General features: G+C 39.3%; 1 protein-coding gene across 4 annotated transcripts in view; it reads right to left on the bottom strand.

Moving 5' to 3' along the window:
• The window catches only part of WT1 (WT1 transcription factor), a 46,603-nt gene that overhangs the window by 4,945 nt on the left and 19,329 nt on the right, over positions 1–22,329 (bottom strand). For 3 of the 4 annotated variants that reach the window (XM_067532131.1, XM_067532133.1, XM_067532134.1), the window contains 4 exons: positions 12,718–12,820; positions 11,163–11,313; positions 1,709–1,798; positions 123–215 (listed from right to left, as the gene is read on the bottom strand). In XM_067532131.1, the coding sequence (XP_067388232.1) occupies positions 123–215; positions 1,709–1,798; positions 11,163–11,313; positions 12,718–12,820 (437 nt within the window). The remainder of the gene's footprint in view (positions 1–122; positions 216–1,708; positions 1,799–11,162; positions 11,314–12,717; positions 12,821–22,329) is intronic. The other variant, XM_067532132.1, reaches the window with a different exon arrangement.

Genomic DNA, 22,329 nt, shown 5'->3' with positions numbered 1-22,329 from the left:
CACTTAGGTGCTTTTGAAAATTTTACCCAAGGTTATAAGACTCTCTCTAAACATTTAAATCACAATACAATTGATTTAGCTTAAATAAATAATGAAATAAATGTGAAGAAAAGTTTACGCACTTGTTTTACCTGTATGAGTCCTGGTATGAGTCTTCAGGTGATCAGATCTGGAGAACTTTCTCTGACAGGTTTTACACTGGAAGGGTTTCACACCTAAACAGATAAAACAAGTCTATTCCCATATTCCAGCACCTTTGGGAGGGTCAATCGTTTCTGAATTTTCAAAATACTGGAATTTTTTTTTTTAATAGTTACTGTAACTGCTCCTCCCAAGCTACCCGCCTACATGTCTCGAAAATCATTAATCAGGCAGCTGCACATCTTAACCTTTCATAACCCTCTCTTTCTCCTAAAGACCAGTTAACACTTTCAGGTATAATGTGTCCCAGCTGCAGCCTGTGAAAGCAAGCACTAACCAAGATTCAAAATGTGAAAAGTTATGGTCAAGAAAAGCTCTGCAAAGCTTACTAATTTTTTGGTGCCTGTAGTTTGGTGCCACTGGCATTCCACTTTAAACTTTGTATATTTGGATTCAATCTGGTAAAAACAGATTGAAAAAAAAACCACAACCCATCTGACAAGTTTTATTAAACAATATATATTGTACCTGGATCTTTAAGTATACGTTCAGCCCAGAAGACCTATCCATGTGATTGTCAAAAATGTATATATTTAGAAAAAAAAAAAGAATGAAGCAAAGCCACATAACTGAGTCTCAAAAAATGTCCCTCCCCACCCCAAAAGAACCAGCACTGAGCATGTCGATTAAAGGTTTGCAGGACCCAGATACATTTTACATGCAACTGCTGGTTTTCATGTTTTAACCCAAAGATTCCCATAGTTTCAGGTTTCATTATGGAAAGTTTCACACAGCCAAAGTTCATCATAATTCTCCCATTACCTCTTAGGGGCCAAACTGCCTTCTTTAGGACAAAAACTGAACAAACAGACTTTGCATAAGGAACCCTGTAATATTCCTCAATCCAAAAACAGGCCACAGAGCCACTCCGGGCTGCTACAACGTTCTCCGCCCTGTAGCTAAGGACTGCTACATGCTTCCTGCACAGAGTTTTTGGCCAATGTAACCATATGCTTAAAATCAGTAGGATTTAAGCACATGTTCACAATTAAGCACTGGCCTAAATGCTTTGCTGGATTGGGGCTTGGATGCAGAGCAGTGCTCTATAGAGTGCAATGGGTGTGATGTAGACTTCATCGATTTCTCCTTTCTGCACAGCAAACACATGGTAATTCCATTGCCTTATGAGCCTCACACATGGGTGAGTGCAGGTTTTTCTCTTACATATTTAAACCATAAGCACCAATACATTATTAATTGCATTACTTGTTTTTAAATTATGACTTCTATCAGATTACTAGAAAATGGTTTTATTTTGTTTAATCATTCCTTGTTTAAAAGAGAGAATATTTCCCATCCCATGCATGCCACTCCAGAGAGCAGAATGTTTCATTTTGGAGAGTTTTAATAAAAGTTCGCAGAATCCAAAAATTCTATTTTTCAGGCATAAATTCGTGATTCTGAAACACTATTAAAAATTATTTTATTCCTGGAGCCCAACTAAGGATAAATCTTCTCTGAAATAGAAACTTGCCCGTTAGAGAGGAGAGATCTATGGCCAACAAACCTGTGTGTCGTCTTTGGTGTCGTTTGAGTTGGTCTGACCGAGAGAACCTTCGCTCACAGTCCTTAAAGTCACACTGGTATGGTTTCTCACCTTAAGAGGGCAAATGTTTCATTAGAAAGAGATTGCTGAATTTGGAAGCACATCAGTTTCATATTTAATGAGTCTCCCCATATATAAAATGTATGATACTAAAAGGCTAGGGCTTCTTCTCACATATTTTTAAGAGTTAATGGGCCAGATTCTTAGCTGATTCAAAACGGATATAGCGCTGTTGAAATCAATCGAGCTGAGGATCTAACACAACTCATTTACATTAGGTGAATTTGATCTTGAATCAGTTTGTGCAAAGAAGGGATCAAATAGATTAAAAGTACAAAAACTGAACACAAAGCGGCATGAACAACATTTATTCCAAGATTTGACAATAAAAACAGCAACATGTCTTTTCTCTCCCCTGAACACCATATTCCAACCCCTTCTACAATTTCCACAAGGAAATAATTTACACAGGTGAAAGATTTATAAATTGCTTCACCATGAAAAGCAGTGTTTCACATTTCATTTGCAAACACCTCCCTCACCCAAGCCTTTGAGAGCCTCATACAAAAATTAGGTAAGCTTTTCCTATGTGTTTTGTACATGTCTACTTAGAACCCTAGACCCCAGCCTGCATGGGACCAAAGGTGATCTTCTGGCCCTAAAACAATAATAATGATGTCTCACATTCATACAGGACCTTCCATCATAAAGGGCTTTATAAAGCATCTAAGCATACAAACACCATGGAAATGCAGCCATTTCAAGAGAGGAGAGTGGAAACAAATTGTTATACAGCACGCTATGTAATAGTAGCGCAAGATAAAATTTTGACCAGCACAGAAGGGCTAACCCACGTATTCTTGCTCTTACTGATTTAGGATTTTTAAGGCCTGATTCTCATGTACACTAAAGGCCCCTTTACACCACTCTGGCATGCTAGAGAGCCATAAAATACATAATTATATTTACACCCACAATAAGGCACTTTTAAACTGCCAGCCCTTTAATGTGTATGCAGAGCAGGAAGGACACTGGTTTTTTAAATGCCCTCATTTGAAAGATCTACACAGTAAACTGCATGGAACTAATTTTGTCTGCTTTGGAAGGGTGAGTCGTACAACAAAGACCCAAAAGGAAGGCATTAAAGAAAAATGCAGCTTCAAATGAAGTGGGATGGATATTTTTTTAAATGTATGACATTTCTAAATGCCTAAGTTTCAAGATTCAGTGTTTGTGATGTCAGTTTATAACGACAAGCAGATAAATAGGTTTCTGTTAGCCACATTTGAATCTAGAAGGAGTTCTGTACCTTTTGAGATGCAGCAGAGGCACATGCTGAGATATTTTGTTCATGTTGCATGTGATCTACGAAACTGAACTGACCCTTCACAGACTATTTTTGATTGCAATTACAGTGTTAGGAAAGTTAGAGACACTCCATGATTCAAGGGAATATAGCAGTTTCTACCTTGAAAATATTTATCTTTGTATCCTATCCTTACTCGTTTTAAAAAGTACAAAATAAATAATCTCTATCATTTTTGTATTAAGAAAATTATGATTTTGGTTTAAAGCAAATATGTGACTATTCTGGGATGAGTCATATTCTGATCTCAGCAACACTTCTGCAAATGTCGAGTAACTTTGTTTATATTAATGGAGATATTCCAGATTTACATTGGGTAGCCCAGATCAGAATTTTAAACATACTTATTGAATATCTGCATAAAAATCTTTATAACTTCCTGTGGCAGTTACCCAAAGGGATTTGCCGACTTTTAAACCTAGGCATAAACTATTCCATATCTGTTCAGTTTAATTTATTTATGTAAATTATTACATTTGTCACAAGTGTTTAAAATGACTCCTTACACTTTGACCACAAGCACTTCCACAAAACTGCCTCCTTCTAGGAAACCACTTTCTTTCAAGAGATTCAGCCATTTGACAGATTTAAGAGAGTGAATGTCAGTGAAACAGAATGCAGTGACAGGATGATTGTCTCCTAATTGCAATATAAATGCAGAAGATGTTTTATCAGACATTTGACTAGCATATTGTAATAGGCTTGAAGGCATCCACTTTGAAAACAAAAGGACCTTTATTATTATTTTACACAATGATCTATTCACCTTAGAACTCTGATGCCTTTTTTTGGGATTACCCCTATAAGCAACCTTCTTCTGCTGGAGCCAAAGCCGCTCACTTGCATTGAGATTTGTTTGGATAAAACTGTTATGCAATTCAGCCACCAGAAGCCAGTTTATAGATTAAAGTAATTTAAAAAAAAAAAAAAAAAAAAAACTAATTGAAATTAGTTTTATTTATTAGAATAAGGAAAACACCAACAAATGGACATACTAGGATCAGCCAATCCAATAAGCTGACACAATAAAAGTGTGTTGAAATTGGGTGCAGAAGGAAGGGGAGTGAGCTTTGGAGAGGATCGAGGATTTATCTCCCCATTCTTCTTGGGCATCAGCAGAAGCCTAATTAAATTCCCACGGAAGTCAATGGAGACACAGCCTATGGACTTCAATAGGCATCAGAACAAACATCCAATTAGGAAAAATCTATTTGGTGTTCAACATCAAGCACTCAGTGGGCTCTCTAAACTGCTGAGCAAAAAGTTTGTTTGAGAGTGTACTTTGCCAGGGCTCATTGGGGTATCCCCAGTAAAAGCTAAAGCCTTCCAGTTTGAGGGACGCTCGACTACAGGTAAAGATCCAATATTGTTACTTTCCTATATGACAAAAACAAAACCTCAAAACAAAACAGAAAGGAGTTGCAGATCAAACAACAGCTGCCCTTTACACTCAGATTTCCTTGCTCAGTTTTTCCACTATTATTTACATTTCAGTACTAACAAGAAGAACATAAAGGCTGACTATAATGCAAGATACAGTATTAGACATGGGGGCAACAGAAGGACAGTTAGTTCAGTATGAAACCATTTTTTCTTTTAATATTAAAAACTCAAATTGCACTTTAACTTTAGGCCTAGTTCTGATTTGTTTTGGTTTTTTTAACTGGAGTCAAATATGTGTCAATGTACTTTTTCAAAATGGGCCAAATTACACCAGTGTAAATAGAGATCAACTTCTTTGAACCCAATGCAGTTATTCCAGATTTATCCAAACATAAGTGGGGAGGAGAATTTGGACCTTCTTTCCTATAAATGCACAGTGTATTATAAATTATAATTATAAATGCACAGTGCATAGTACTCTCATTCAAGTATACTTTTGGTGGAGGAGTTCTGGAATGGGAGAAGGCTAGTGCTAAGACTAAAACATTAGGTGAGTAGTTGAAGTTTGACTTGGAACCAGAGAAAATCAAGTTTTGTCTTCCACTCAGGAGACAGCGAGTTTTACAGAGAAAGAATCTGAGGCTGGTCTATACCCAGTTTTGCACCAATCTAATGAAATGGGATTCCGTTAAATTGGTGCAATCCCCATGTGTGGGCGCAGTTAAATATAAGTGCAAAAGTGTTTATACCGTTATAACTTGTTTCAATACATTTTTTTACTTTTTTTCTTTTGCAGGTAAGCTTTAAAGATAAAGCTTATGTATTTCCTTTGCACAAGAAACCAAATTGGGGCAGGGTACAGATTTGTAACTATTGGTGAAAAAAGAGAAAGACCTTCTATGCCGCGCATTATCCAGTGAGAATGAAATCTTACAAGGTCTATCTTCAAGGAATGTTAATCGAGGAAAGATGGTCTAGGGCACTGGCCTGGGACTCTGACGTGGGTTCAATTCTCGGCTCAATCACAGATTTCATGTGTGACCTCAGACAAGTCACTTAATCTACCCTAAGTTCCCCATCTGTAGAAGAGGAATACTATCTCTCAGGGATGTTGTGAGGATAAAATCTGTTCATGATTGCAAGGTGCCTAGACACTATGGTAGGAAGGTCATGCAAATAACCAGATAAATGAAGGCGACACAGAAGGGATATCAAGAAGACATACACCACACTGAGTGGGTTTTGATGACAGTGTATAATCAATGGGGTGCAATTATTGTGAAATACATCACCTATACATACCTTCTATTACAAAATGTAAAGTGTAGCAAATCCATGGATATCTACTTTCATACACAATTGTGAACCTTCAACACCACAAGCTGAAGCCCCTAATACATGAATTAAAAGCAATAACTCCATTAATTACAGGCTCTCATCCTTCACTGAGGGCAGCTACTAGACAGCATCACCACATACACACTAACCCTGTACATTACAAAATCCTTAAAAAGCAAAATTCTTGACAATTACTGCTGTCTCTCTCTCTCACCTTTTTTTAAATGAAAGATAGTTTTTACATATCCAAGGTCCATAAAGCTATTTTCGGTATAAGATGGTCAGTTTCTACTCGGAGTAAATTCATAGGTTTATCAGGAATTGGAATATCACCAGAAAAAAATTGGAAAGAATAGTGATGTTTCTGCCAAGAGGAAGTTCATGAAGGTAGGTAAGTGTGTATGTGTATATATAAAATATGTTTGATCAGTTTTCACAAAAAAATCCCTGAAATCTACTCACCACATTATTTGCAGTATCGTTTACGATTTATATTTATTTCTGCATTTCTTTAGGAGCCCAATCTACTACAGTGGACTATTCCAAGATAACAAGTGTGCTTGTGTGTATGGTTATATGTGTTTCAATAGTGGCATTGTTAACAGTGGATAAGCAATCTTCAAGGGTACAAAATGTCAATGTATTTTCAACAATAACTTTGTTGAAACATTAGTAAAAACTTATTAGAGATTCCAATTTTGTGTTTCGGAGCTCTGCTTGATTTTGCAATATAGCAGTTGGTAACATTATCTGAAAGAAAAGGACATAAGTAGAGGATCTAATGAGTCAGTTGTCTATAAATATCTAGTTCAGGGGTAGTCAATAGGCAGACTTTGGGCCAAATCCAGACTGCGAGATGCTTTTGAATGGACCCCCAAAATCTTTTTATTTAATTATCATTATTGGGGTTTTTTATTATTATTTTCTCCGGGGTCTGGACCTTGACTATATCTTGATCAAGACATTTGGACCTTGCTAAAAAATAAATTGACTACCCCTGATCTAGGTGATGGGAAGAAAAACATCAGAAGCCAAAATTATTTTGTAACAGCTATTATTAACAGCTAGTTTGTTTACATATTAAATATTTCATCCCATTTCATATCAAGTTTCTGTTATTGCAAAACCTGATCTGTTACTATATTAAGAAAGTCGGAAGGGTACTACAGATATGACATTACACCAGGAATAGTACAACTGTATTTTGGCCACAGAAAGAAAGGCCTGATACAACCTAACGTAACCTGTATAGTAGTTGGCCCCAGAAAGCTCTCCAGCTTTCCTGCAGCTCTCCAGAGTACCATCTACACAAAGGCGTATGTGGGAGTGGAAGAAGAGGAGGAATCCACCCTCTTTCTGTGAGTGCAGAACATCATGCTAGGACATTCTACTGCTATTCCCCTTCTAGGTGTCTGACTCCACCCAGTCTAACTGGTATATTTAACACTGAACCCTAAATTTACAACGCCCAGGTGTTGCTCAGATGCCTGATTAGCCTTAGCATAAGAAAAAGTTTAAAAGGACTGTGGCTTTACTCTAATCAGGTGTTCCCTAGCTGGCAGCTTCATTATATTCAGAATGGCCTGATTCTAGTCCCTTAAAGAGCTCTTGAAGACAATGCCTTGTAAGTGGGTCATGGAAGGAAAGTAGTAGTAAAAGAAGCTTTCACTCAGTAAGCATTGCCTCCAGGAAGAGATACTCCCCACCGCAGTGACTGAGAAAGGAGAACTCCTCCATAAAACAAACAAAGACTGGTTTCCAAAGCTTTCCACAAAAGGCTGCACAACCCACAAGCTGGGAAACAGGGGAAAAGTCAAAGATACAAAGAGGATGGAAATGGGATCTTGCCACAAAGTTCACATCCTAATAATCAGATACCACTGAGTATAGAGGTGTTCACATCTGGGGGATGGGCCTGCCCTTTTATAAAGCTAAGAGTAATTTGCAAAATTCAGAGCCATATCCAGGTCTGGATTTAAAATATCTCAAATTTCAGGGACATACAGATCTAGGGCCGCATCTGAAAGACAGAAACCATTCTGGAGGAAAAACCCCACAGGGTTTGTGAAGCACAGAAGCCAGGGAACTCACTCAAGTGAGCATTTATCTCTTCTCCCTGGCATCTCTACAACTCACTTTAGAGGAGTAAGGGTGTTTACGCCATTCGAAGGCAAGTCAGATAACTCCCTCTGGAGCAGATGGCCAGCTGCAGTCCCAGCTTCCTGGAGCTTCCTTGATGCCAAATGTTATCGAGCAGGCCCTAAATAGCGTGTAGTTTAATGCAGGACAACTCTTGCCATTAAAGAACACAAGATTCAGGAGTAACCTTGTGAGACATCCAGAAATAATATGATGTAAACCAAGCATCTATGTGTAATAAAATAAGAGCGGAATAATTAACAATTTTAAGATTATGGAAAAATCAAGATTTAGAGCAAACAAATTCAGCGCTGAAGAAAACAGGACTGATTGTGAGGACAACTCAAAACTGTTTAGACATTGTCAAGGAAAATACTGGCACCAGCAGCTGTTAAAGGCTCCCAAGTGCCTACAAAACAGTATTTATGGAGACTAGAGTAATGTTTGTGTACAGCTTGAGCTATGAAACCTAAATTTCAGTTGCAATCTACCATGTCTTGATATGTCCAGCTGAATATTCTAACTGCACATGACGAAATTAAAAATGCATTGCAGTGGTTATCCTTAACGTCTTTACAACTGCTGTGTGCAGTTAACATTACCATAGTATTCAAAGTGCTTCACAGGCCTGGGGTTTGCAAACGCTTTTTTATAGTGTGAGCGCCACATTTTAATAGAGATAGCGTAGGATAGACCATCTGACTATTTACAATGGCCTGGACCGCTTCTCCACACTCTATTTCATCTCTATGATAATGACAGCAATTGCTGACATGGTAGAGCAATAGCAGGAAAGTGTGTAGTGTGTTTTTAGTATAGTTGTGACCCTAAGAGCATCCCAATGCAAGAGGACCAGGGGCTCAGTGATATCTCTTAGTAAGTTTCAGGTGGCCTGAGCAGTCCCAGTGTACCCCAACTCACTAAGGTCATACCCTGTATGTAAACGGTGTCATGTAAGAGATCAATCGGAAGCGAATACCATGCTGATCTTTAATAGGATTGTGTAATGTACATCTGGAAGACAAATTCAAAATTACAAACTTATGGGAAATTATGTTATCAAAGTGTGTCTGCCAGACAGTGCTGAAGTTCCCCCACCCAAAGGAATGTGATTCTGCCATCTTGAAGGTATTTCCAAAGTACACTAAGAGACAGTGGGAATGCAATCTACACAGATGGTAAAGAGGCTCATCAAGCCTTATTAACCACAGAACACCACAGCAGGGGAGGAAATTGCAGGAAACAAATCAATTTGCATTTTAGCAAACCCCAGCAGGGGAAGAGACTAGCATGGAATTGCCTTCATCACTAGACTCTCATCCCCTTCCTCAGAACTTGAATGAGCTTTGCTTTAGGGGGTAACCTTCAGAAAAATCCATTACAAAAGTTCACTGGACTATACAAGAGAGGGGCAAAGAACCCCCAATTTTTTTTTTTTTATTTTTTTTTTTAAAACCTAAAATGACAAAGGAACTGAGCACTTTGGACTCTGGAAAATCCTGACCAGAAGAGTGGTCAGCCATCTTGCTGGAAGGTAGATTGGTAAGGAAACTACCTTGAACAAGGGCTGTAGCTTGTTGTGTTAAATCTTAGCCTCTAGAAAGCACATTTCACTTTTATTTGCTCGTAACCATTTCTAACTCTATCCTTTATACTTGAGCTCACTTAAAATCCTATTTCCTTTTGTTAATAAACTTGTTTTACTGGTAATCTAAACCAGTCCAGTGTTGTGTCTGATTTAAAGTGAATGTTAGCAACTTGCCACATGCACTGGAGTTGAGTACGGTCTCTTTAAAGGAACCAACAAACCTTAATATCTCTCTGAATGGTCCAGGAGAGGGCTGGACATTGCAGAGCACATGATTTGGGGAAAATTCAGGACTGGGATGGGGGGTGTTGGGATCATCTTTCCAGGTGTAGCCAAGGTTGCTGGAGGCCAGAGTGTGGCAGTGGTGTAACAATCAGGCTGTTGGAATTAGAATTTCTGAGTCAGAGCTGCTTAACACAGAAGCACTCAGTGCATATATGTTTGCTGGCTGGAAGCATTCAGACAAAAGAGCTACATTAGCAGAGCATGCTGAGGCACTCAGAGTTACAGGGCAGGCAGCGACACAACCCCTCAACCAGTCTGATTGCACCTCAAAATGTGACAACAGCATAACGATTGGATGGCTATCAATCTTGTTTCTAAGTGTACCCTCCGGAGACCACTACCAATTCTCCTGCATACCGCAGTTTGGGGAACCTCTGCCATACAGTGGGTACAGTAGAATCATGCTGCAGTAACATTGCCTATTCTATCATACCAATGTAGACAGAGAGAGATAACTGAACACTGATGTCTGTAGGTTTTATCCATATGTTTCCAGAAATAGTCAAGATAGTTTTGCTCTAAATCACATGCAACATGCAGTCAGGGAGGGGAGAATGCAAAAATGAATACATCTGAAAATATATAATAATTATGCATTTCCTCTCATGTAGAAGTCTGTGAATCAGAACTGATTCAGTTTACATTTTCTTCAGTATGCAGTTGGGTATTTGATTACTTTCACTACTTTGGACATAACTTGCATTGCTTACGTACTCCCGACTGACTTCAGCAGCAGTTGTGTGTTCAAGGAATGTGATATCCAGCTCTTACTGTAGAGATTACTGGCTTCCCCTCTATATAATGCATGCAATGGTCCTATAGTAAGAAGCAAGATTTCTTTGGGTCTTGTCAGCACTCCCCCCTCAAAAAAAAAAAAAAAAAAAAAAAAAAAAAAAAAAAAGCCTGTGGAAGCAGGATGGGGATGGTAAATGTTGAGGTTCCCCTCAGAGTGTTCTCTAAATGCTTTCATTTGGGGGAAGACTTTGCTCTTCTCATGGAAGAATTAGTGTTCCTACCCCCAGTATGAACTCAGTGATATCCCTCAGTACTGGGGAGGAAGGCAAACTGTGTGCCTGCCCCCTTGGCACCACTCCTTGCTCTTCCCTTCTTCTGTAGATCCAGAGAGAATCTTCTACATCCCCAGGACAGGTGCTGCCTAGATGGTAAACCACCTTCCCCCCTAAACACACACACCATCATCATGCAGGTTGCCTCTGCACACGGAGCTTCAGGTTGCCTCTTCTGTCCAATTTTGACTTCAAAACCATCCCCTTTTGTCTGGCACCTTGCTTAGACAGGTCAATGCAGGTACTTACCGGTGTGCTTCCTGCTGTGCATCTGTAAATGGGACAACTTAAAGTATCGTTTGTTACAGCCGGGGTATGCACACATGAAGGGACGTTTTTCATTCGTCTCACTAGCTGATCGGACAATAGTTGGAGCTACTCCTGGCACTCGTCGAACATCCTACAACAGCAGAAACAGCAGTGTGCATAGCTAATGAGACTAGCGCATATAGACACAAGCCTGTTCCTATTTTAATCAATAGTAACACTCGATCAAACTTCAACATGAGTAGGATCCTCTGATGTACCATACTACAAATTACCATTTTTGTATTCCATTAACAAAGTACAGCTGTATTTCTTCCCCTTTTCTATATACAGCACTACAACTGGGTGAAGGTTAACTCTACATGCTAAATTCCCTCATATATTTATATCGATGATTAAATGGGTCAAGTTCCAAACTAATTTCCAATAGCATAAATGTGGAGTAACCCCTTTAGCATCAATGGACTAACTTCAGAGTTACGCCAATGTAACAGAGATCAGAACATGACCCAGAGTAACTTTTTTATACTTAATTTTACAAGCTAGAAATTAAGTTAATGTAATGTGTTAGAACAAAGAGAAAAAAAATGTTACTATTGGATACTGCTCCTTATTCTGTCATCTACTATCACTGAGAACAGCTTAGTTCCATCCTCCCTGGAACCCCCTTTCAGGTAGTTGAAGGCTGCAATCAAATCCCCCTCATTCTTCTCTTCTGCAGACTAAACAAGCCTAGTCCCCTCAGCCTCTCCTCATAAGTCATGTGCTCCAGCCCCTAATCATTTTTGTTGCCCTCCACTGGACTCCCTCCAATTTGTCCACATCCTTTCTATAGTAGGGTGTCCAAAACCGGACACAATACTTCAAATGTGGCCTCACCAGTGCCGAATAGAGGGGAATAATCACTTCTCTCGATCTGCTGGCAATGCTCCTACTAATGCAGCCCAATATGCTATTAGCCTTCTTGGCAATAAGGGCACACAGTTGACTCATATCCAGCTTCTTTTCCACTGTGACCCCCAGGTCCTTTTCTGCAGGACTGCTGCCTAGCCAGTCGGTCCCCAGTCTGTAGCAGTGCATGGAATTCTTCCGTCCTTAGTGCAGGACTCTGCACTTGTCCTTGTTGAATCTCATCAGATTTTTTGGCGCAATCTTCCAATTTATCTAGGTCACTCTGTATCCTATCCCTACCCTCCAGGATATCTACCACTCCCCCACAGCTTAGTGTCATCTGCAGACTTGCTGAGGGTGCAATCCATCCCATCCTCCAGATCATTAACAAATATGTTGAACAAAACCGGCCCCAGCACCGACCCCTGGAGTACTCCGCTTGTTACCGGCTGCCAACTAGACATCTAGCTGTTGATAAGTCAGCTTATCTCAGGGGTTTCTTAATGACACAGGGAGATCTAAAGTTGGCAAGAGAGTTATGAATATGAATCAAGTAATCAATAAGTAACTGGAACCTTATAAAAAAATAAAAATAAAAAAAACCAGGAATTCTACTTTCCTATGTAGAATGTCCTAATATACTTACTTGTATTCCTCTAAAGACTCCATGAGTGTGTATTCTATATTGGGCCCCACAGCTGTATAACATAGGACCAGTGTGGTTGTCATTCTCATATCCTGTTGCATGGCTGCAAATAAAGAGGGAAACAATTCAATTGTTTATTTGATGATAAATTGTTTAGGCTTTGATTTGGTAGTCAGGAGATTCATCTCCAAGTGAAAATTACTGGAGAAAGATTCCTCTTCCATTGCATGGGTCAGATCAGGATTATCACTTTTCCAGCACAATGCATTGACTCAATAACATAGTTACATCTATTATTGCCCAACAAATACTGATCAGAAAAAAAAAAAGAATATTGCCATGGTCTAAAGTTACCACAAAGATGTTAAGAAAAAAAGAGACATAGGAACTTAACAAGTTATGTGCATATGTGCAAGTTATTTATCAGCTAAATGCCGAGCTGGCTATTGCTAATATCTTTGGAATGAGCAAAATGCCTCAAGTTTCACATTAAGTACAGTGGATTTTGTCAGCACCTCATGACTCAGATATTACCAGATAGTACTGAGAAAGTGATGACATTTATAAGAATAGCAGTCATGTACTCATAAGTACAGATTACAAATCAGTGTCCTAACCATTTAACTCACATATCTGTTTGCAAGAGGCACTGTAGTTTAACTCTTTGTAAAAAAAAAATAATTAAAATTAATCTATGCTAAACACAAAGGGGATGATGTAAATTATCAAGATTCCCCATGCAGCAACATGGCAACATTTGAAATAAATGCTTTTTCACAAGTTTATTTACCCAGTTAAGATGTATCTTGCAAAATGTCATGTTTTGTTGTGCAGAAAGGAAGGAACACTGATGGATTTTTCCACTTGAACATCTCACCATTGTTAAAGTGATACATGTACACTGCAGTTTTCAGTTCTGAATTAATAGTCATTTGTGTTAATATATTAGGAGAAGTAAGTGTTTAAATTTTAGTATCATGAAAATTCAAAAACTCCAGGAGTGGAGCCCGAGGAGACACAGTGGAGGAACAGATTAGATGGCTGAAAAGTTGCAATCCCCTGGCAAAGCCTAGAATAATAAGATCTATTGCCGTCATGATTGGAGCCACTGAAGCTCCTGACTTCTGCCTGAAAGGGAAAGAAGGGCCCACTGAAATAAAGCAGTCCATATGAAGGGCCAGTCTTTCAAATGATTTACAAGAATAAACAATGGAATTGCAGGGTGGGAAGAATCTAAAAGTTTCATGAATTTGACCATAGGGGGGAGAGCTTTTCTGAATATGTAATACTTGTAAAGTGTGTGTGTTGCATTCTTCTTTAGCTATCAGGTCACGAAGAGACTAGCAGTCTACTTCTGCCATCTAATAGAGGTGTTTCTTTAGCTCATGTAGTAGAATTCTGTGGGTTCAAACACTGCTAATGACACCCTCTTCTACTAATTACACTAAACCCAAGGAAAAAACTCTTTTGCTGGGGAGTTTGCCATCATCTACATTTTTACCTTCTTATTCTGGAATAAAATTGCTAATGAGGTATCCCAATAACAGCCTTTTTTTTTTATCCAACTATTCAGGATGGGTCTGCACCACAGTTACCTGCCTAGAAGCCACAACCAGCTTTCTTGAAAGCAAGCCAGAATTTTAGTTTAATTTGTTTTTTTCCAGCACCAGGTCTGCAAAGCTATGGCCTCACATCCTTGGCTGGGCAGGTCAGTGGATCCAAAATTACAGAACAAGCATTTCACTTCTTCACAAATTCTATGACAACTGTGATTTTCCTAGTTGTGAAGGGTTAGTTTTTTCAAGAACTCCTACCCCGGCAGAGGCAAAGGGTCAAAGACTAGACCTCAAAGGAAAATAGAGTTTGGGTTTTTTTAAAGTTCAAAATGAAACAGGATACAAAGGTGAATAAAATCTTTTGATAATGGCATTACCATTAGTAGTAGGGAGAGAACAATCCTGGCACCTGTTCAGGGCAGGAATCATCTTTTATCTATGTATCAATGCCTAGCACAATGGGACCCCAGTCCTGATTAAGGCTTTTAGGTCCTATCATAACACAAACAATAAATAATCATTTTCTCAGTTACAGCATGCACCAATATCAAGGAGCCGCAGAGGACCCCATCAACATTGAATTTTCTGTTCATTTCAGAAGGACAGCAGCAATGAAATCTGCTACTTGTGTAAAAGCCTGTCAAAGGGAAGGCACATCTACCACATGGCAACATCTGTTTTAATCACAGAGTACATTATATGTTTTGGGGGGGAGATGGGGAAGGGAGTTAGGATGTTACAACAAGGGAGAGACATCTCTGCAGTTCACAGCAGAAGCAGTTGCTGATCTGTAGTGCCATAGAAAATCAAGGGCAAATGTAAATTTTATCATTATTAGTCACCCCTCTGAGTAGCCTAGTTTAGTTTTATAATTCCTCGCCTTATCTAACTCACACCCTGGATGGCAGCATAGACAGCTCGAGAGACAAGAGTGTATGTAAGAAGATCCCTAAACATATGGTAAACTTTACCTTTTCTTCCAGGGGTACAACAAATGACAATAGAAGTCGCTACAAAACACAGACTAACTTGCACTCTACACTGTCTGAAATACAGGGACTAGCAAGGTTTTCATTTGTAGGTGCTGAGCGTTTTCTGAAAGACTATTCAGTTCTGAAATGGGAAGTAACCAGCAGAACCCACTTCTCCTAGGAATTAGAAATGAGCGAAAGCTATAGAGATCCTTAGGGATACTCCTCATGGTATTTTCTCCAGTCTTTTAAAATCTCTCTATGGATGGGGCTGCCACCAAATCCACAAGCTTAAATTTCACTGACAGGAAGTTTTCCCTATCATTTCTCATCCATTTTCTTATTTCATCCCATTACTCCTGGTCATATGCCCTCTTTCACCACAATTGTACACACAACAGCAAAGGCTTGTTCACATTAGAAATTGTTTTCAAAGCCACCTGACCACTAACATACTAACTAGTGAGCAAACCACCCATTTAACAGCTCCCTTTGAAAGGCATCTTAGTAAGAAGAAACCGTAGTTCCAGTTTCTTAAAATCCAACAGCACTGTTGGGGACTTATCATATATGGCCCTATTTTCTAACTTTGTTCATGCGGAGTAAGACTTCTTGGATAGGAAAGCACAACTCAACATGAGTAAGGGAAGAATCACCTGACCCTAAACAATGCTAATATTCTAACACAGGGGGCACTTACTGGAAGTCAATGGGACTATTGGTATACCAATGGAGACTTTCACAAATTGGGCCTGGAAGTGCTGCTTTGAATAGACATCTCACTCGCATTGATAGTGACTGTCACACAGCTTGTGAAATAGACTGGATTTCCTATGTCTGTCATGATCTTCCTTTCCTATATCTGTCATGATCTTTATTTTATTATTTTATGAATGATGATACCAAGCAAAATGGCTATGCTTTGCACTGTGAATTTTTGTTACACCCATAATTTATTTAGCATAGGATGTGGAGGACTCAATGGAAGAACTAGTGTAAGTCTGGCAGCTCTTCTACAGCTTCTCAGACTTTCCAAACTACAGAATCACAACCACCTGTTTCATTTCACACAGGAGATAGCAACCAGAGGAAACTCCAGCCTCTATCAGCAATACAAGTCATCAGTGAGTTCATGCATGCAGTATGTAAAATAATTGCAAATACACATCTCTGATTTGGAGATCTTAAAAAAAAAAAAAAAGAAAGAATGGAAAATTCTTTGACTTGAAGCACTTTGGAGCAGAGACTATATTTACCAGGGTGAGTGGGCAATGCCTAGTACACTGTGACCACTAATGGAAAGTAAAAATGAAATAATAAATAATAATAAGTCCTGCTTGTTTACCAAGGGATCAGCTGTCCTACAGCTCTACAAATACATTGTTATCCATGTAATTTTGCATCTGAGCTAAATAAATACAAACAAAGATGATTTAAAATGAAGCAGCATGGAAGCCAAGGTGTTAATTGTAGAGTGCAAAATTGGAATCCTCAAGAAGTCCATGCAGAATAAAACGGGAGAAAAAACTGTTTCCCCTGTTTAATGTTTAAAGTCATACTTATGACTGATGGGGGAAAAAATCCTGAAAAGAGTCAAGGCTAAGCAGAGCCAGATGCAGTTAAACCTGTTATCAGGACAGTACTATTTTAGTGACCTAGGCAAAACCCTACAGGAGTTCTTGATTGAGTAAGGACTTCAGGACTTGGCCCTAAGTGTCCCAATTCTGCCATTATTGGTGAATACACAATTCCCTTGGGACTTCAATGGGAGTTGCACAGAAGCAGAATTGGATTGTAAAATATTTAGAGTTCATCAAGTTGGTTGCTGAAATGGCCCCATTATATATTGTCCTTTGGTTCTACGCAGCAGCAAACCTGGAAAAAAATGCATAAAATGTATGCAAAACAAAGATTGATACTTATGCAACATAAAATGCTAAGCAAGCAGTGTATACTGTAGAGCATTTAGAAACATTTGCCTTTAGTATTAAGCCAGAAAATCCTTAACACTTGGAGAGTAGCTCTTTTAAAATGATTAATCTCGACTCTGTACAGATTGTACAGAGATTAATAAAAATGAAGGTTTTACAGATGAGAATGTGTGATGAAAAACAGAGCAGCTTTAGAGAGTTGTACCAATCTAAAGAGGTTATAAAAAAATATCTCAAAAGATTACATTCTAATCTGAATATTTAAAAAAAAACAAACTCTGCAATTTCTCTCTCACACCAACTTTACTTTGTTATTTTAGCATTGTCTGATTAGTTTTCATTTAGCCTCAATGTAAATCTGGAGAGTTAAGCTTCATTTTGTTGTTATTATTTCATAAGGCTAACAAAGGGAAGTTATAGGACATATTGAGAAGAGTTAGCAAATATCAGTATGAAACATGAATACATATTGACTCAGATTCAGACATGGAAGAATAAAAAAAAATCAGAAAGAAAGATTACATAAAACAGGCACCACGGTAAGCTGCAATTTAATAGTGTTTCAGAGCAGGAACTGGAATTTTTGGGTGTGGAAACAGAGCCAAAAATGAGGCAGAAGAAGGGCGGGGGCAGTCCGTATGATAATAGGGTAGAAGGGAAATAGAGCTAATTTCCTTTACTAAAATATTTACCTCCCAATCACTATGAGAGTATATATGCCATCACTGAGGCAATAAGGAGAAGTCTGATTAATTATACAGATGATGTTTCTACCTGTCGGTGGTGGTAATGCTATTAAGGGGTGGGGCAGAGCACAAAGTTGCTGCTTTGTCTGTATTCTCCAAGGAGAATTAGAGAATATGATTTCACTTACTAGGCCCAGTGGGTAATCATCATTGAAAAAGAAAAGCTGGGTATTGAGATTAAGGCACTGGACTAGTATTCAAAGACCTAGATTCAATTCACAGCTCTACTTATGTCCTTCCGTGGACAGCTCATAATCTCTCTGGTTGAAATCCTGGTCCCACTGAAGTCAATGGTAATTTTGCCTCTGTGCCTCAATTCCCGATCTGTGAAATGGGTTGTTACTTCCCTTCCTCCCTGAGGTAAGGATAAATTTATGATTAGGGCACTCTGACATGAGAGAGAAGGGGGAAATATTAACAACATGAAAAATACACCATTGTGTGCTCCAATTCACATTTGCTTTAGGACTGAGTACAATCAGGGATATTTTAGATTTCCAAAACTTACTAATGAGGTTTTATAAGGCTGTGAGAAAGGTTATCTATTATAGAAATCCTAAACCTTAAGAGTCTTGCGTTAAAATGCTATTTTAATAGTGCTTCGCAAAGGACATCTTTATTGTGCTTTCCAGTGAGACTAAGCAAATGGCAATATATAGTAGTGTGCATTGGAGCCCATTGATTACATACCTCAAGAACAATGAAAAAGGCACTGAGCCAAAATCTGCCAGTGTACATATGTGACTTGAGTGGGACTGTATGCGTTAATTGAGAACAGACATTGATTCATAGCTTTCATTCAATTTCCAGACAACATGGCCCTTTTTCTCCAATTTTCTATCTGCTTTATGACAGAGACTCTCTCATCTGGTAGAATATTTAGCTAGTCCTGGGTTCAGGTTCCACATCATGGTTTAGGCTCCTATCCAATACTGACAGGTCTGTGCAAACCAGACTGCACTAGAGTCTTTTTTCAGATCATGGCCCCAATTCTTGGGCCCTCCTGAGTGGCACTTCTGAGACTGCCAGGGACTAGATCAGACAACTGAATAGGTAGCTATTCAATATTTATTCTCATTATTCAGTGTGTGGCCACATTATTTATCACACACTATCCAAAATCTGTACTGAATAAAGAAATATTAATTCCCTCACGGGCTTTCCAAGATTCTCTTCACCACAGCAGTGAGTACTTAATAGTCACCAATGAAAGTATTTTCACAGCTCCTCCTGTGAGATGGTATTATTTTCCCTATTTTATAGCTGTGAAACAAAGGCTCAGAGATTAAGGCCAACATCATCAAAAGTGTCCACCAATGTTGAGTATCCACCTTGAGATGTATAAGGCCTGCTTTTTCAGAGTAATTAGCATCTTTATAACGCTTTATATTTTCAAAGCACTGTGCCCATTGACTTCACATGTAATTATGAGCTCTCAGCACCAATATAAATCAGGCCCCAGCTGTCTCAACTTGGGTGGGCATCAGAAAATGAGGAACGCACAATCAGTGATCACTTGTGAAAAGTTTGAAAAGATCAAATCCTGTCCTTATGAGTGACATTTGACTGTCTTAACCATGAGACTATCCTTTCTCCTCCTGCAATCCGTTGCTTCATTCACTCCACACCTTCCAATTTTTGTAACAAATCAGGGAGGAGTCCTACAGACAACAGCCTCACTCACTATACAACCCGGATCCATTCCCTGACTCCTGTCTATCCCGTGCACTGAATAAGGCAGGGGTCCTGTGGATAAAATAGTGTGTATCACCTAATCAAAGACTAGATCATAATGCATATGCATAAGGAGGGCTGAGTAAGGTTACATAATGGAAAGTGCCAGGCAACCTTAACCCTAGGTGTCACTGCCAACTCTGCCTAGAACATATGGTTGTGGTTTTATTTTAAGCTTAAGGTGAATAAAAACCCAGGAAAAGGGCTACTGAATTAAGCTCATGTAAAACAAAGTTTATAGTCCCTAATCATCAACATATAATTTTAGATTTCCCAATTTCTTTATAATACACTGCATAAAAGAAAGTTTAGTTGAGTCATGAGGAAGTGGTGAGGGAAGAAGGGAATATCTATATAAGGATTGTCATCTTTGGAGAGAAATGAAGCTCTCCATTTCAACATAAATATGCCAATATTCATAAAATACAACTTCAAGATTGAGAAAAGTATCTGAAAGAGTAAACGCCTGGGAATCACTTATGAACAGTTCATATATTTTAAAGATGTAAATCTTAGGAAGAGTACCTTATGGTCATGGCAACAGCGTTTGAAGGTACTGTGTTTTGTAACTCTCAGCCAGAGAAGACAGATAACTATTTTGGCTCATATTACCAGTGATGAGGCTATGTCTAGCACTGATTTTCCACAGATTCTACAATCTTGGCCTATACCAAAACTTTCAGCTTTGTTTTACCATAGATCATTCATCTTGATTTCTTCTTTTTTTCCTTTCAAGAATTCTATGTCACATACTTTATACTGCTAACTGTCTGCACTTTTGGACAAGTAAAACCATTTATTTTGTTCAGTACTCTTTTAATATTTCTATTGTGTCCCTTTTTTTTTTTTTCCACTGAGTTCCCCAAAGAATAACCTCTTCCTTGTTTTAGTAACTTGGACCTCGGTCAAGGTTGATGTGTTTCTCCTTTTTGCAGGATATTTTCTTCAGAAGAGACAAAACAGTGTCTAATAATGCAATGAAGGATTTTTTTAAAAAGGAGGCAGTTTAAAGAGGAAATTACAAACAGTTATGAAAAAAGTAGGAAATTGCCTCAGCAGCAGAGTTGGTCAGCTTGAATTATACACAATAGTTGGACTGCAGTGGGAGATGAGAAGGGGCTCGAGCAAGGTCAGGTTTTCAGGTATACCTGGCAGATTTCAGGTATACCACAGAAGACGACCACTTCAGTTTCACTGCTTTGCTCTGACACACATGGTTTACTACACTACTATCTAGTGCCTCTCGCCTTCAACTACCATTAATGAAGGAGTGTTAGAAGCAGATCAGCAGTACTTCATATTATTGTGCAATACTGAAGCCAGCCTGCACATGATACCATATTGGATAGATCTGGAGATCTACATATTAGTTTGGGCATCTCTCTTTTTAAAAAAAAAATATATATATTTACTCCGAAGAGGGTAAAAAGCATCTATTGTTCATCTTATTCAGAACACAGCAGGCAAATGTTGGCTTTGTCTGGACTAGGATCAAAAGGTGGTTCTTGAGGACATGTTATCTAGCATGTTATAAAACTCTAGGGTGGACCAGGCAAGTTCTAGGTTAGCAGAAGCTAGCTTCTTGAGTTGAAGTCTAGGCTCCCCCCAAGCCTTCAACTGAACCATGTAGCACTTGCTTAAGTACAACTTGCCTTGTCCATACCAGAGTTCTAGAATGGGTTAGTTACACTGTGCAACCCAACACATTTGAAGAAAAAAAAAAAACCAACCCAACACATTTGTACCCTAGACCAGACAAACCCTTTGATGTACTCTATCATTTCCTCTGAGTACATCCTCTTCCACTGTCCCAAAGTGCTGTCCCATTTGGGAAGGGCAGGAGTGGTTAAATTTTACCGACAACTCTCTCAGGAGATCGGGGAGACATCTTTAGAATCTCTCAATACAGTTACTGTCCTGCCTGCAGGAAGGGAGGGACAGAAGCCCTGGTCCTGTAGGCACCACACCCTGTGTCTCTGCTATCCTACCAATGCCTCTGATCTGTAGCGCCTCTGAGGCGGGCTTCCTGCTGGCAGAGCCACAGGAAACCCATACTGGACAAGCGGCAAACAGGCTAGAGTCCATTCCCTGCAAGTGGGAGGGTGACAATGGTTTGAAGGAAGGAAGTCAGAGAAGATGGAAAGGGCCAGGAAAGGCAGGGACAGAGGATGTGGGGCCTGGAGAAGGGAAAGATAATAAAAAGGAGGGAGAGAAGAACTGGTCTGAGGAGCAAAGTGAGGTTAGAACTAGAGAAAAAGGAGAAAGGAATGGAGGGAAGGAGACACAGAAAGTAGCCGCAGTAGTCTATGCCTGTAACTCTTTCATTCGTTCCTGCTCTCTAGAGGAGTTTGGAGACCCCTTTACACCCTGGAATCTGGGGCAGGCCAGTTTGAGGTTCATCATGGCTGGGATGGTGAGAGCAGACCAGGGCCTGATCATCACAGCATTGCTAGTCAGGCAGATAATCAGCCCCTGCACACTCCTCATGCCCAGAATGCTGTTCTCCCAGTTTTTTATGACCCTTTCTCTATTCTGCTTTCTTGCTCAGGCCACCCCCTGCACTGTCTCATGCCCCAGGCCTTCTCCAACCACCACCATTGGTATTTCAGACACCTAGCTACGAGCTAGGCCCAGCACCATTGGCAGACATTCTAGATGCTGAGCATGCGCTACA

The sequence above is a fragment of the Emydura macquarii genome, unplaced genomic scaffold, assembly GCF_026122565.2.
Source record: "Emydura macquarii macquarii isolate MOO-44397 ecotype Brisbane River unplaced genomic scaffold, CSIRO-AGI_Emac_v2 contig_3240, whole genome shotgun sequence".
Classification (NCBI taxonomy): Eukaryota; Metazoa; Chordata; order Testudines; family Chelidae; genus Emydura; species Emydura macquarii.
The sequence above is the reverse complement of the archived record's forward strand: the minus strand, read 5'-3'. Positions and strand labels throughout refer to the sequence as shown.